This window comes from Pseudorca crassidens, chromosome 1, assembly GCF_039906515.1.
Source record: "Pseudorca crassidens isolate mPseCra1 chromosome 1, mPseCra1.hap1, whole genome shotgun sequence".
NCBI lineage: Eukaryota > Metazoa > Chordata > Mammalia > Artiodactyla > Delphinidae > Pseudorca > Pseudorca crassidens.
The window spans coordinates 86,432,934-86,447,099 of NC_090296.1; the positions used below are offsets into that span (position 1 = coordinate 86,432,934).

General features: G+C 38.1%; 1 protein-coding gene across 6 annotated transcripts in view; it reads right to left on the reverse strand.

Moving 5' to 3' along the window:
- TTBK2 (tau tubulin kinase 2) overlaps window positions 1-14,166 on the reverse strand; it is a 144,983-nt gene that overhangs the window by 11,288 nt on the left and 119,529 nt on the right. For all 6 annotated transcript variants that reach the window (XM_067744706.1, XM_067744735.1, XM_067744717.1 and 3 more), the window contains 2 exons: window positions 10,815-11,026; window positions 8,443-9,031 (listed from right to left, as the gene is read on the reverse strand). In XM_067744706.1, the coding sequence (XP_067600807.1) occupies window positions 8,443-9,031; window positions 10,815-11,026 (801 nt within the window). The remainder of the gene's footprint in view (window positions 1-8,442; window positions 9,032-10,814; window positions 11,027-14,166) is intronic.

The window sequence follows — 14,166 nt, forward strand, 5'->3', positions numbered from 1 at the left end:
GTTGTTTCCCATAAATTCTGTAAATCAATGTTATTAATATTTTCCTATAAGCAAACACAAAGATGTTTACTAATGTTTTATGTTTTCTTTAATTTTTTAAGGTCCAGCCTATTATAAATGAAATTCTACCATCCTTTCACAGAGGTCATTTCAATTCTATGTGAATAAGATTCAATGTTTAATAAGAATGTCCTTTCTTTAAGACACCTACAGGACTTCCCTGGTGGCACAGTGGTTAAGAATCTGCCTGCCAATGCAGGGAACACGGGTTCGATCCCTGGTCCGGGTAGATCCCACATGCCACGGAACAACTAAGACCAATGTGCCACAACTACTGAAGCCTGCATGCTCTAGGGCCCATGCTCTGCAACAAGAGAAGCCACTGAAATGAGAAGCCCGCACACCACAACGAAGAGTAGCTGCCACTCGCCGCAACTAGAGAAAGCCTGTGCGCAGCAACAAAGACCCAACGCAGTGAAAAACAAATAAAATTAAATTAAAAAAATACATTAAAGACACCTACATCTTCTCATTTGTTAAGTGACATGTAAGGAGGCAGAAAATGTCAACCACATAAACTGGTAAGGAAAAAAGCCTTTTTGAGAAATTAAATAACTCGAAAATCATTTAATGAAGCCCATTAAGCTCTAATAAAACTATGGAAATTGGTCTGAATTCGAAGCCAAATGAATTTGGAGCTGTCATGGGAGATTTCACTTAGACCCCATCTCTAGTCCAATGACACCAAGAAACCCATTTGGTTCTAGAGTCAGATAAGTTGTTTAGATCTGTTTCTCTGTGTGTCAGGAGAACAATTAGGTTTAAGAACACGCAAAGCTTACCCTAAGCCCAGCCCAGGGAGAAAACACCTAACTAATGTCCTGGAATAGCTCCTGAATGGAATCAGTGTACTGAGGCTCTGTTAATCCAAGACAGGCTAGGTTCAGACATGAATTCTCACAATAAGCCCAGAACTACAATGACCTTGGGGAAAAGGCAGTAAGTTCTACTGGTGCTGTCACCCTTCAGGAAGTCACCTCATACCTGTACCTCTCTTTCATTATACTAAATATAGGCAGATGGCAATTTTCTAGTATTTGTAAAAATGATATTGAAACTTAAAATTTATATTTACTCTTCAAAATTTACTTTTTAAGACCTGAGAGTGATGGTGATAAGACAAGCAGTTATGAAATTATATTAAATACCAAATAACTAGGGAGATGACTATATTTACATTCAAAATAAACCAACAGTCATTTCATTATTATATGTAATTCCAAGTACATCAGCCAAAATGAAATCAGCATTATTGACAAAAATAACACTCCACTGGTCTTCTGAGATTGAAGCTAGAGAATCAATGCACTTCTGAGCCTAACTCATCTGGATTCAGGATATAAATGTCTGTGTATGTATGGAATGAAAAAAGAGATGATAATCTTGTATATAGAAAAGAAATATGAACCACTGGAGAGAAGAATTAATTTTCTTGAAAAGATTCTGAGCAATTATGAGAAACTGCATAAATTACTGTAATATTTATATAGCACTTTAATTTATAAAATATTCCTAAAATCATTTTTACTGATTCCATTTCATACCTACCCGGTATTTTAATTGAGTACTTTTATTAACACAAATTTCACAAATGAAGAAAAACACAGTCAAAAAAAGTTAGGGACAGGATTCTAGGATTTTGAGAGTCCCTCACAGCAAAACCTACTTACTGACATGTACTACACACTCTCAAATGAAGTCTGGGAAACTGAGTCTGCAAAAAAAAAATTAAAAAAAAAAAAAAACATTATCTATCAAGGTGAACAAAACCAAAGATCAATAGCTGCATACAGAGAAAAGAAAGCTAATTCTAAGTATAGCTAAAAACAGCTTCCTTAACATTAGACTATAAAGACACAAAAGCAATTCCCATACTTGGGACACTACAGACTGAATTAATGATCTGCCAGTAAGCCATATACATCCTTTATATGTTTAATTTCTCTAATTCACAAACATTTCATCAAGGCATGAATTCAATCATTTCCTTTCTTCTGTTCTCTAATTGTATCAGGTACACCTTTCTATAGAATTAGAAAATCACCTCAATGTTTTCCATTTCTTTCAAATTTTCTTACTTCTTTTCTAGTACTGAATTTGACTAACATCAGTCTCATTACTTTTTAGTTCAGATAAAGCAGCCTCATTATTTTATAGTTACCCCATGTTCAGAACTGGCCACACAGGCAAGAGACAATAAACTGCAAACCAACTATTCACATTTTAACTTACAAATTATCCTTTCACTTTCCTCTCTTTCAAAGATAGTAATGCTATTAAGATAATAAAAACCTTGGTAAATGCAACATTCATACTAAATAGTCTCTCTTCCAAATGAAAGGAATATGGTATATGAAATATCTATATTTCATTTTGTTTTTCTGGCAAACAATTTAGAAGAGATATAGGTAGTAGAATAATTTATTGGTTCCTACTATAGCCAAGAGTAACTGAGTTATTCTTGGCCTAATTCCAGGCCCATTAAAAAAAATTAAATTTTAACCATTCAAATTTCTTTGGGCTATTTAAATTCCACTGCAGACTTTTGTTTAAAGCATCTTTATATAATACTTTATACAAGTGTCGAAAACTATGAATGAAACTAAGCTACTATTATTGAACCATGTTTTTATGTACCAAATTTTTATTTCTATAAAGACAGTACACAGTTGCGGTAACATGTGCATATTAAGAGGCCATACATCCTAAAAGAATGTCTCACTCTTTACCCCTGTCGCTTACCCTGACCGCATTTATGTTGGTTACTTTTGCCGAAGATATTGTTATTTTGTGGTTTGGCTTATGTGGATAGATACGAGGGCTGAGGCGGTGGTAAGGAATGGAGAGGGCAGAAGTCTTAGTTTACAGAGGTGGGTAAAACTGAAAACCTGAAGCCTCAAGACCTAAGTAAATGAGAAGTAAAAGTTGTTTTTTCCCTTCCCCTGTTATCCCACTCCTCAGAGACAGTCACTCATTATTAATAGTTGAATGTATATTTAAGGGAATCTGAAGTTATAAAAATTTTGTAGAGGTACTAGGAATCATAAATAAGTCACAACTCACACCCAAAGAATAGAAGTCCCAGAAAAGACAGATTGAAATAATATTTCTTGGCTGGTCTGTAATTATATATCACATACATGGCTACAGGATTTAATAGTCACTTTTCAAGCCCCTTCATACAATCTTGGAAGACACTTTGGGGATAAATCTAGTCCAACTATCCCCAACTTCCACAACCTATAGATTTCTATCACAGCATCTACAGCACTTAAATAGTGAGAGGAGTCACTGGGCTTTGATGCCTAGCACAGTACCTGACATACAGTAGACGCTCAATAAATGTTGAACATATGAGTAAATCAACCATTGGACACTTGGGTTCCTTCTATGAAGCCTCTCCCAAGTGACAGTCCAGTCTTTTATTTGAACACTTCACAAATGAGCTTTTTTTTTTACTTCCCAAGTCGGTCCATCCAGTCTCTCATCCTTTCTGACCGTTCATGGATTGAATTATACTATCATATGTAATTCCAGAGATGTAATCTCATCTATAGATACAAAACTTTTCTATAATTATAATGACCCAACTTTCCAGATCAAAAATAGAAATCCATGGGGTTTCCCTGGTGGCACAGTGGTTGAGAGTCTGCCTGCTGATGCAGGGGACATGGGTTCGTGCCCCGGTCCGGGAAGATCCCACATGCCACGGAGCGGCTGGGCCCGTGAGCCATGGCCGCTGAGCCTGCGCATCCGGAGCCTGTGCTCCGCAATGGGAGAGGCCACAACAGTGAGAGGCCCACGTACCGAAAAAAAAAAAAACAGAAATCCATGGTCAGACAGAGGACATTTAGCCACTCCCTAGTCAATGTACACGCATTCAACTCTCCTACAAAATCCATTTCAAGAAGTTAACCACGGTGGCAATCAATCCAAAAAGTCCTTACCTTTCCATACTATTAAAACACTCATCTGTTAATTACATGGATCATTCATTTTTCAATAGAGACTCTGAGTGACTCCATGAGCTTTCATATAGTCACTCCAGGTGTACAAGGGCTCCAAATATTCAGTGGAACACTGGAAAAGTCACACGAAGCTACTATTTCAGGTAAGCTGCACTACTGAAATGCCACAAGTCTTCATTGAGATTTTCATGATTCACAGTTCAAGCCCTCATATTTGCTTGAACTAATGCCAAAGCTTCCTCACGGGCTGCTGCCCCAGCCATTCTCCCTCCATGGCTCCCAAAGAGTACATTACTCCCCACCCTCAACCCTGGCAGTTTCTTGTCCTCCATCCCATATACCTCAGCATGGCAGGTCAAGGCCTTTATCACCTCACTTGTGCAGCTCATTTTCAGCCTCCTTCCTTCACCCTAACATTTTGGATTACTTATTTAAATACTCTGAATTTTGGTGTTTCAAGCCTCTCTGCCTTCATACATGCTGTGTTTTTTGCTTGACACCCCTGCATCTCCTTCCAGCAAACTTATTCATCCTTCAAAGTCCTCTTATTTTTGAAAGTAATATATCTTCACCATGGTAAATAAAATTAGAAAATAAGAGTTGAGAAAATTAAAACACCCAACATTGCACTCCCCTGTCCTAGGCAGATTTATCTGTATTCTCATTTGTGTACACAGCTCAACCACAAAAATCACTTCATGTGGTTTAAGGTAAATGTTTAGACATAGGCCTTCAATGTCAACCTAACAGGTTGGTGCCAACTGTTTATCCCTGAGGTACAGCAGAAAGCCTGGAACTTAGCAGACACCTCACGGAACTGAAGGGCTGAAAGAACAGAATTAAGGCAGTGCAATCAACTGCTGATCTGACTCTCACAGTACTGGTATTAGTAATTCCTGTAAATACAGCCAGAGGAATCCTCTTAATAGATGCTGACAGATTACAAAAAAAGTACATGTGACTCTCTTTTTGTCCTGCTCTTTCTCTGTGCATTACTTTACACCCCCCACTCCTGCTTTTCTTCTTCTCAATGTCTGAAAAACAAGTCAATGAGGAAAGTCTTTCAGTATGTTGACAATCCCCTGGTATGAGGAAGGCTGCTCTGTGTGACCAATAGAATATGGCAGAAATGATGATATGCCCCTTCTGAGATCAGGTTATAAAAGACAGTGTGGCTTCCACCTTGGTGGAGGGTGTTCTCTCCACCACCACCCCCGCCCCCTTCTCTGTCTCTTTCTCTCCTCACTCTCTGAAAAAGCCAGCTGCCATGTCAAGTATGGAGAGCCTACGTGGTGAGGAACTGAAGCCTCTGGCCAACATCCAGTGAGGAACTGAGGCCTGCCAACAACCATGTGAGTGGGCTTGGAAGAGGTTCTTCCCATCCAGTCCAACCCTATGATGATTTCCCTGGCCTACAGCTTGGTAGCAACCTCATGAGAAACCCTGAGCCAGAACGATCAGACTAACCCACTCCTGCATTCCCAACCCTTGGAAAAAGTGTGAAATAATAACTGTTGTTTAAAGCTGTTAAGTTTGGGGTAATTTGTTACACAGCAAAAGGTAACATATAGGTGGTATTATTATTCTCCAGTCACATTTATAGTGTTTCCAAAGGTGATACTAAAATGAAGCACTGCCTTTCTAAAGGACTGTCTAGAACCAAGAGATCGTGTGGTACAATCTGCCACAATATCTGTAAGGAATAACCCATCCAACCTTCTCCCTACCGACAGTGATTACTCAACACCACACAAAACTGGTCACATTCTTTCCTACAGTTACTGTCATTCTGGACCAATAGTTAGACCTGTTTCAGAAGCAGTTCAAGTTACTTTAGTTTCCTTCTCTATCCTTGTTCGTTTATGCCAGCTTAATTTTGCCTCTCCATTTGCTAATCAAAACATAATTTAATATCTCCCCTATAAGCCAAAGTTTAGTCTTATTTTGCTCCCTATAAATCTATGTTGTTCAGCCTCTTTTTAGAAATGATTAGTAGTGGGCTAACTTCATAACTGTTTACCCCATGGGAAAAAAAAATCTAATTTCCAAAAATAACCCCAATTTCTTTTGAATCTAGCAAATTTATCCATCTTTCAAAATATATCATCTAAAAAATTTATACATGCTATTTGATAACCAGTGGTTTCATGTATATGGATAAGGAAAGCCCTAAACAAGGTTCACAAATCTATGCTAAGAAATAAAGAGAATTAAAGAATGCTGAAGTTCTCATCAGTTGATTTAATATGCCAACTATACCTGTAATACAGATAAACTTTTGCTTTGCCTATTTTTATAGTTCTTACATATTTTAAGATAGCAAGACAATTTCTTTCATATCATCATAAAGAGGAAACAAGCCTGAATGCAAAAGATATAAACTAACAAACTGTTTCTCATCAGAATATATATGTCCTAATTTAAAATATTCAGATAGAATGGTAGTATGTTTTATCATACTGTCTAAGCTAGAGCACGTGATCAGAGCTGCAAGAGACCTAAAGAGACTATTTGGTGGTACTCCCTACTTAATGTGTCTGTAGTTAAGTTAGGGAAGTAACAACATCTGCTTGCAAAAGTAAACTCTGAATGTAGGCCTCAAGAAGAGGCCTACAAAAGAGATATATTTTTATCCCAAGCTCCCCAAAATGAAGGAGATGGTAAGTTCAATACCTTAGCCACAAGTGTACAAGTGATGAGGCTGCTATTTAAGAGACCTTCAGTTAAGAAAAAGATTTTTTGTTTAATGATACCTGAAAATAAGGTCAAACTTATAATATCAAATATAATATACAAGTCTTTCAAAAATTTGATAGAGAAAATGTTGCAGATAGTGTAAGAGAACCATGAGAACAATTTTTGTGGACAGGACAGTATTGATGGGAGAGAGTAAAAAATACCAGGAGAAATGGAGCCGAGGGTTTAGAACCCTTTATGCAGGGAAGCACACCAGAATGCTGTTGGAAAAATGCATGAGCCAACAGTGAGTATACAGCATACTAGAGTCAAAGAAAAGAAGAAACTGAATATGGGAAGGTGGAAAGAGGGAATGAATGGAAAGAGGAAGGTGAGGTGGAAAAAGAAATGCAGACAAGGGAGGGAGGCATTAGGATCTGCCTCTAGCCCACAGGGGACCTCTGTACAATTTGGAAAAGGATGCCCCTCAAAGAGGAAACAGCCCTACACAAAGATGCACAGTTTGGCTAGCAAAGTTTGGGTTAGATTTCAACCCCAACTTGTTCCCTTGGCTAGGTCTCTTTATGCAGTGAATGACTTGTATAACTACACAAAACAGTCCTAGGAAAGAAGGAAAGACCAACGAACTATGATGAAGAAAGAGGCAAGCATTTATTTCTCTATTTCGAAGTGCAGGTAAATTCCTACAGAGCTGTACACAAAATCAAATTTTGTTACCTTTTCTTACTGTTTTACACCTGCGTGTGCAATTCTGTTCTAATTGAAAACATTTCAGCTCGTGGAACAATGCTGTTACTGGTGAGCTGGAAAAGACGGCCGCTAGCTGATGATGGCATTTAGGGAAACCTGGTACTCCCACGCATGTAAGGACAGATGGACCTGCTCGCGCCTGAGACGTTGCCTTCATATCTGGCTTTTGTGAGACTCACACAGTCACAGAGGGCACCAATGCTTACTGATAAGAACAGGGTAACAGGCGTCTCCAGCTAAATGCCCAAACTGAGAATAAAGAGTGAGTTTCCTCAAAATGTTCCTTTGCAGAAGGCCTGTATCACAATTGCCTTCAGCTGCTTGTTAAAATGCAGATTCCTGGGCTCTCACTCTCCCAAACCTACTGAAGCAGAAGTTCTGGAAGTGAGGCTGGGACTCTATTTTATAAACAACAGACATTAAGCTTGGAAAACTACTATCAAAATAAAAATTAAATGCGAAAAAAATAGTTGGAAAACTACTGTTTAAAAGGAACATAAAATATGACAAATTTCTGGGTGAAGGTTATGAAGGAGAAAGGAAACAAAAAGAATGATACTAGCAATGGTGTACAGTATAAAGTACAAACCATGAATGGTTAAATACATGCCATCCTCACTATATTTATAATGTAGAGTTCAAAAGTCTCTAGAATTACAAATTTTTAAAAATCATATTATATATACACACGCAGATAGATAGCTCTTGTGGTCTAATTATAAATGTTACTATGAAATTAGGTCATAATGACATTTCATGTATTAGGTTGCTATCCTGATAAAAAATCTCACTTCTTGAGAAATTTCACATTGGAAGACGGACTACAGAACTTAGTCCAGACATCATTCCCTACACCCATGTGCCAAACTTAGGCCTCTGCAGAAGAATCTTAGTTGATCAACTATTAGTCCTTTCTTAATAGCACCTTGAGTGGATGACAGAAAAATGACAGGAGCAAATCACTTACTGCTGTAAGGGGTCCTTCTGCTTGTGCCTCCATTGGACTTGTGGGTGTCACTGCAATAAATTGACTAGCAGCTCCAGCCTGGAGTTCCAGCCTATCTGCATATTGTTCTGAAGCAGCAGTGGCAGGGCACTTCCCAGAAACTGCTAAGATCACACCTGAGGTTTCCTTCTTTAAATGATCATTTTCTGCCCAAGAACCCAATCGGAGCTTTTCATCTTGAGGCGATTCCTCTAGGACTTGAAGGACTTCGGGTTCCTCATCGGAAGGGCTTCCAGTTGTTTTATGGCCTAAAGCCTCATTTGTCCTAAAATCCCGAAGGTCCTGTTCCTTATCCACAATCACCCATTCTTTGGAGTCAACCTCCTGCTTGCAGGAGCTCAGGTTAACGGCTACAAATCCATTGCTGCCACCACCATCTGCCTGCTCAGGGGTGTTGAAAGAGGCAGGCTTGGAAGCATCTGGAAGATACTCTTCATCATAGTGCCAGATGTGGTCAGTACGGGACACAGCAGGAACACAAGGCTTATGAAGCAGAGCAGGGAGAACAGATTCCTTTCCTTCACTGGAATCTTTCTGCATTTTCTCCAAGCTTAAGAAAATGAACACAAGTTACTTAATTGTCCTAGGGAGAATACTTATTATATAGCCTATAAGTTCTATACAGAACTAATATTTACCCACAGATGAGAAAAAAACAATATGGATAAAGCATAAGGAACATTTCACAGGTGGATAACGCTCTGCTCCACCTGTTGTAATCCTGTTTTGGAAGACGGAGCCCGTAGGAGGAAGATGTCTCTCCTGCTGCTGGGCAGGAAAGAAGCCTAACCAGGTTAACCAGGGTGACTTGTGTGATCCAGTTCACCTTTGCTTTGCCAATTCAATCACACTGCCCTCTGCTCTCTGCTCTGAGGGACTGAGGGACAACTTACCCAAGGGGCTTTTGCCTCAGCAGAGGCCCTACAAAAGGAAATGAAGAAGCTAATACACATCAGGCAAATACTTTCTGCATTTGTTTTGTCTTCAGGGAGGTATATAAATGTATACTCATTCAAGTAAACTCCTCCAAAGACAGGGCTAAGCAATAGTGTGACTGGTGGTATTTGGCTGCACTGGCTTCTGAGAACTGCTCTCACCTGCAGGGAAGCAGTTTAAGCAATACACTTGTTCCTCTCCTTAAGTTTGTAATTAGGTGCTTCACTTCCTTCAACTGTTCCCTATTCATTCTAGGCTCTGGCTTGAGTTCATTTTCTTGGAGTACTTCTGTTCTCTGTCTTATCTCTCAGCTCTTCCCTCAGCATGGACTCTCTTTCTAGTTACGTTCTTTTGTTAGACTAATTTTTTCCCAAACTAAGCTTTTATCCCTATCACACTTTTATTTTTATTCCCAATCTCATGCACAACTGAAAATGTTTAAACACTGCCCCAGTCCATCCTTTTGATCATATCAACGTGTAGACACAAGCTTACATCACATAGCTGTGAGACTGAATGAAGAATATGAAGAATACACAGCTATGAAGTACTGTTTAAAATGGAAGCTAGATTGGACAAGGCCAGAAGTGGCTGAATTATCTTCAGACACAGTAACTATTATGTTAGTTAAATACATGGTCCTTCTAACTTCGTATTTCTTTGCCAATAGTAGCCACTGGGGATGTACAATTGAAGGATGTGACTATTATTAAAGACACTGAGGTCTTAATATTACTAAAGCCTTCTATAATTCATAAATATATCCCAAGTTCTTTTTAAAGTTTCAGTCTTTTGTTATCAAAATTGGAGATAAGGGGCCTTAGAACTGTGAACTACAAACAGTCGTTACCTAGTGTAGCTCTCTAAAGTTCCACCTTTCCTTCTTTCTAGGTAGAATGATAAATATCCATGTCTCTTTTTCCTACAGCATTTACTCATAGAAGGCCTTCATTAAATTGAATTCAATTGCCTATCACTTGTATATAAATTACTTTTTCCTCTACTTCATGTACTCTTCCTTCTTCTTGCCTAATACCATATTTTTCATGCCCTCTCTTATAATGCATCGTCTCCATTCCAATAAAAGAGATCATCTTCCAAACAAAATCACTTCAAAATGTTCATTTAATTCATACCTAGTCTTATGAAGTTTCCAGCTCCCACAGCCAAAGGCTATATGTTATAGAATTTGTAATAATATCAGAAGGCAAGTCACATTAAGAATGAGGATGTTAACTAAAAACATGGATAAAGATGATGACAGCTTAATCAAATCAGTGCTACAAAAATGCAAAAACTCCTTATCTGAAAAACTTTACATAATAGAAAGTAATAATATCAATAGTGTTTTAGTTGCTTTAAAACAAAAAAAAAGAAAAAGAAAAACTATTTTATACCAAGTCTCAAGAAACTTGTCAGTATCTGGCTTTGGCTCCAGCACCAAACGTTTTTCCAGCTCAAAGCTGTGGATGGAACGTAACTTTCGCACCAATGGAACATCTCTGTCTGGCTGAGTAATCTCTGAGCGGACACGAATTGGTGAACCGAGGCTTGGAGCATTCAGAATACCATTTGCTTGACCATGGCTGTTCTCCTCTTCAGTAGCAGCCTAGCAAAACATAAAAGGAAACCATGAAAAACATTCTAGTCACTATAAACGATAGGAATCATTGGAGTCTTTCAAAATAATATATGCAAATGATTGGGATTTCGTTTCAGAAGATTAGGATATTTTGGCTAGTGTAATTCATTACATACTTGTCTATTAACCCTTTATTAAATAAGTTTTCTAAATTTATTCTCAGTTTCAGTATTTTTAGTGTTTTATATTTTGGTGCAAAGATAAACAGACTGAAAACGTTTAACAACCTTGGCTTTTTGTATTATGTCTAACTAAATGCTTGCAGGACCTTATTCCACTAAACCAAAATTAAACCTGGAGAGGACATTCTCTTTGAGACATAAGTGGTCTCACACGAGGTAGGAGAGGTCGCCAAGCCTGAATACTCCCTGTCTCAGTTCCTCTCTAAAAACCAACCAAACAACAACAAGAAAACTAGAGCTAGAACAATAAGCAGCTGGGTAGAGCAGAAGGAGGCTGAGAATGAGGCAGCCCAGAGGGGTGGAGGTGCCTAAGGACAGAGGATACAGTAGCACGATTACCAGGGAAATTAAGCTTTACACCAGCAGTAGGGAGAGAGAGGAAGTCTGAATGTCTATTCTGATTAAAGACCCTCAAGAATGCCCAGTTGGTCTTAAACTGGGGGTGCTCTCTGGCTACCAGGAGAAGCAGAAGACAATCTTCTCCGAAGAAAGGTTTCCCCAACCCCCAAGTTAGGCCTACAGGACTCCCACGAATTATTAATTAATGAGTAAAACACTAAAGGTAGTCAAACATATAAGAAGGCATGCCACCATGACCAAGAGTCAGCAGAAATGATAATAATAATTTAAAAAAATGTTTGTAACTCCCAAAGACTTCAGGTATCAAACTTGTTCAGATACAGCATATAGAACAGCTATGCATAAAATGTTTAAATATATAAAGGTCAACAAAGGATTACTTGGAATTAACGAATTTAATATAAATATTCAATTAAGTTGTTAAACAGCAAATTAGCCATAAAAGGCCAAAGTTATTAATTCATGAATAAGAAGACATGGCAAAAGAAATTACCTAGAATGAAGCACAGCAAAACAAGAAGAAAAATATAAAAAATGATATTAAGAGATGACAGAATAAAAAGATCTAATATATGTTTACTTAATTGGTGTCCCTGAGAGAACAGAAAGAATGAAGAGGTGACAATATTTAGGTAGAGAACAGCTGTGCATTTCCCAGAACTGATTAAAAAAAGAGATATGTGTATGCCTAGACATGTCATAGTTAAAGTGCAGAACACCAAAGACAAGGAGAAAAGCTAAAAAGTAGCTGGGGGAATGGTCATCTACCAAAAGAAAGAAAGAAAAACCAGTAGACTTCTGAACACTAATAACTGAAGACAGAAGAAAAATAACTGTCAATCAAAAACTTTGAAGGCAGCAGAAACTATTTTTAAAGAATAAGGCTGGGGGCTTCCCTGGTGGCGCAGTGGTTGAGAGTCCGCCTGCCGATGCAGGGGACACAGGTTCGTGCCCCGGTCTGGGAAGATCCCACATGCCGCGGAGCAGTTGGGCCTGTGAGCCATGGCCGCTGAGCCTGCGCGTCGGAGCCTGTGCTCCGTAACGGGAGAGGCCACAACAGTGAGAGGCCCGCGTACCACAAAAAAAAAAAAAAAAAAAAAAAGAATAAGGCTGAAATAAATACATTTACAGCTAGGTAAAAATTGAAAGAGTCCTCTATCAGAAGACCTCAACCAAAGAAACTTCTAAAGGGAATATTTCAGGAAGAAAAACGATTGAGTCGGGGACTTCCAAAATTGCAAGGAAATGGTAAACATCTATGAAAATTCCATATAAACATTACTTGTATAAAAGAATACCACTAATAATCTAATTTACATAATTTTTTAAAAGGAAGAAATTAAAAAATAGAAAAGAATTAAATGTAGATTAAATAGTGATAACGTGAAAGAAAGCTAAAGTAATTAAGACCTATGTCAAGTGCCACTTCACTCTGTCACATACACAAACACCCATATGGGCTGACAACTGAGAATGTCACTAGAGAATTTTTACTAAGAACAGTTTGCTCCTGGTGTTTACTATAAAGGCAGCCAGAGGTGACATTACAAAAATCTGACACTGACTTCCTGACTACTTTTCACTACTTATTCCTGATTACTACTAGTCCAGATAGTGCTAACCAACAACCAGACCACAGGGCAGCATATCACATCTATGCAGAGAATGTTCCTGCAAATGACTCCCATTACTGAAAGTATATACTGTTAATTTTTAAAAATTATATAGTTTAAAAATATAGTATATATTGTCCAAAGATAGGCCAAGCTCCTCAGACGTTGTCACAGAAGATTCTTTTCAAGATACATTTCCCATTCACAAAGCAGGACTAGCCAAGTTTCTATCAATCATGTTAACACATTTGAGCCGGGAGTCTCATTTTACACCTATAAATTTAACCTCCTTCCCAACTAAATAATTATAAAAATACAGGAAGTACCAAAAACTAACTGATTTGTAATTCATTGCCCCTCCATCCCATTAATCATCATCTTCCATGAAAATGGAAATGACAGGAAACAGTAAGATCAAAGAGAATTTGGGGATAATCTACCCAAAGACTAATGAAATCATTTAATTCAGAAGTCTGTATTTCTCCCCATACTTACAAGTGGACCTGTTTACAATCCTAATGAAGAAAAAATCACGTTATTCAACATCCACTTTGTCAGCTCATGACAAGTTTTATGCTTTCCACTTCTAACCCTCGTTTCCCTGCCTCCATTTGAGATAGTTTTCAGAATGAACACTCAGCTCCATTGGTCTACACTATGGAAGGAAGGTCCTTCTACTTGGAAGGACCATTAACTTCTGTTCTATAGATGTCTCTTCTTTTAGACTCCGTGTCTGATTATTTTTTTAAAACTACCTTCATCTTTTCCACAAAATACAAGATGAAGATTAATTTCTGGTGTCCATACCTGAGCATTACGAGCAAAATTAGACAAAAATATTGCAATTACAAATATATAAATAACTAGCAATACAATGTTCTACTTCTCATTCAAAATTGAGAATCATGATACTTTGCTACACCAGTAGGAGAAAAATAATAAGACATTGAGA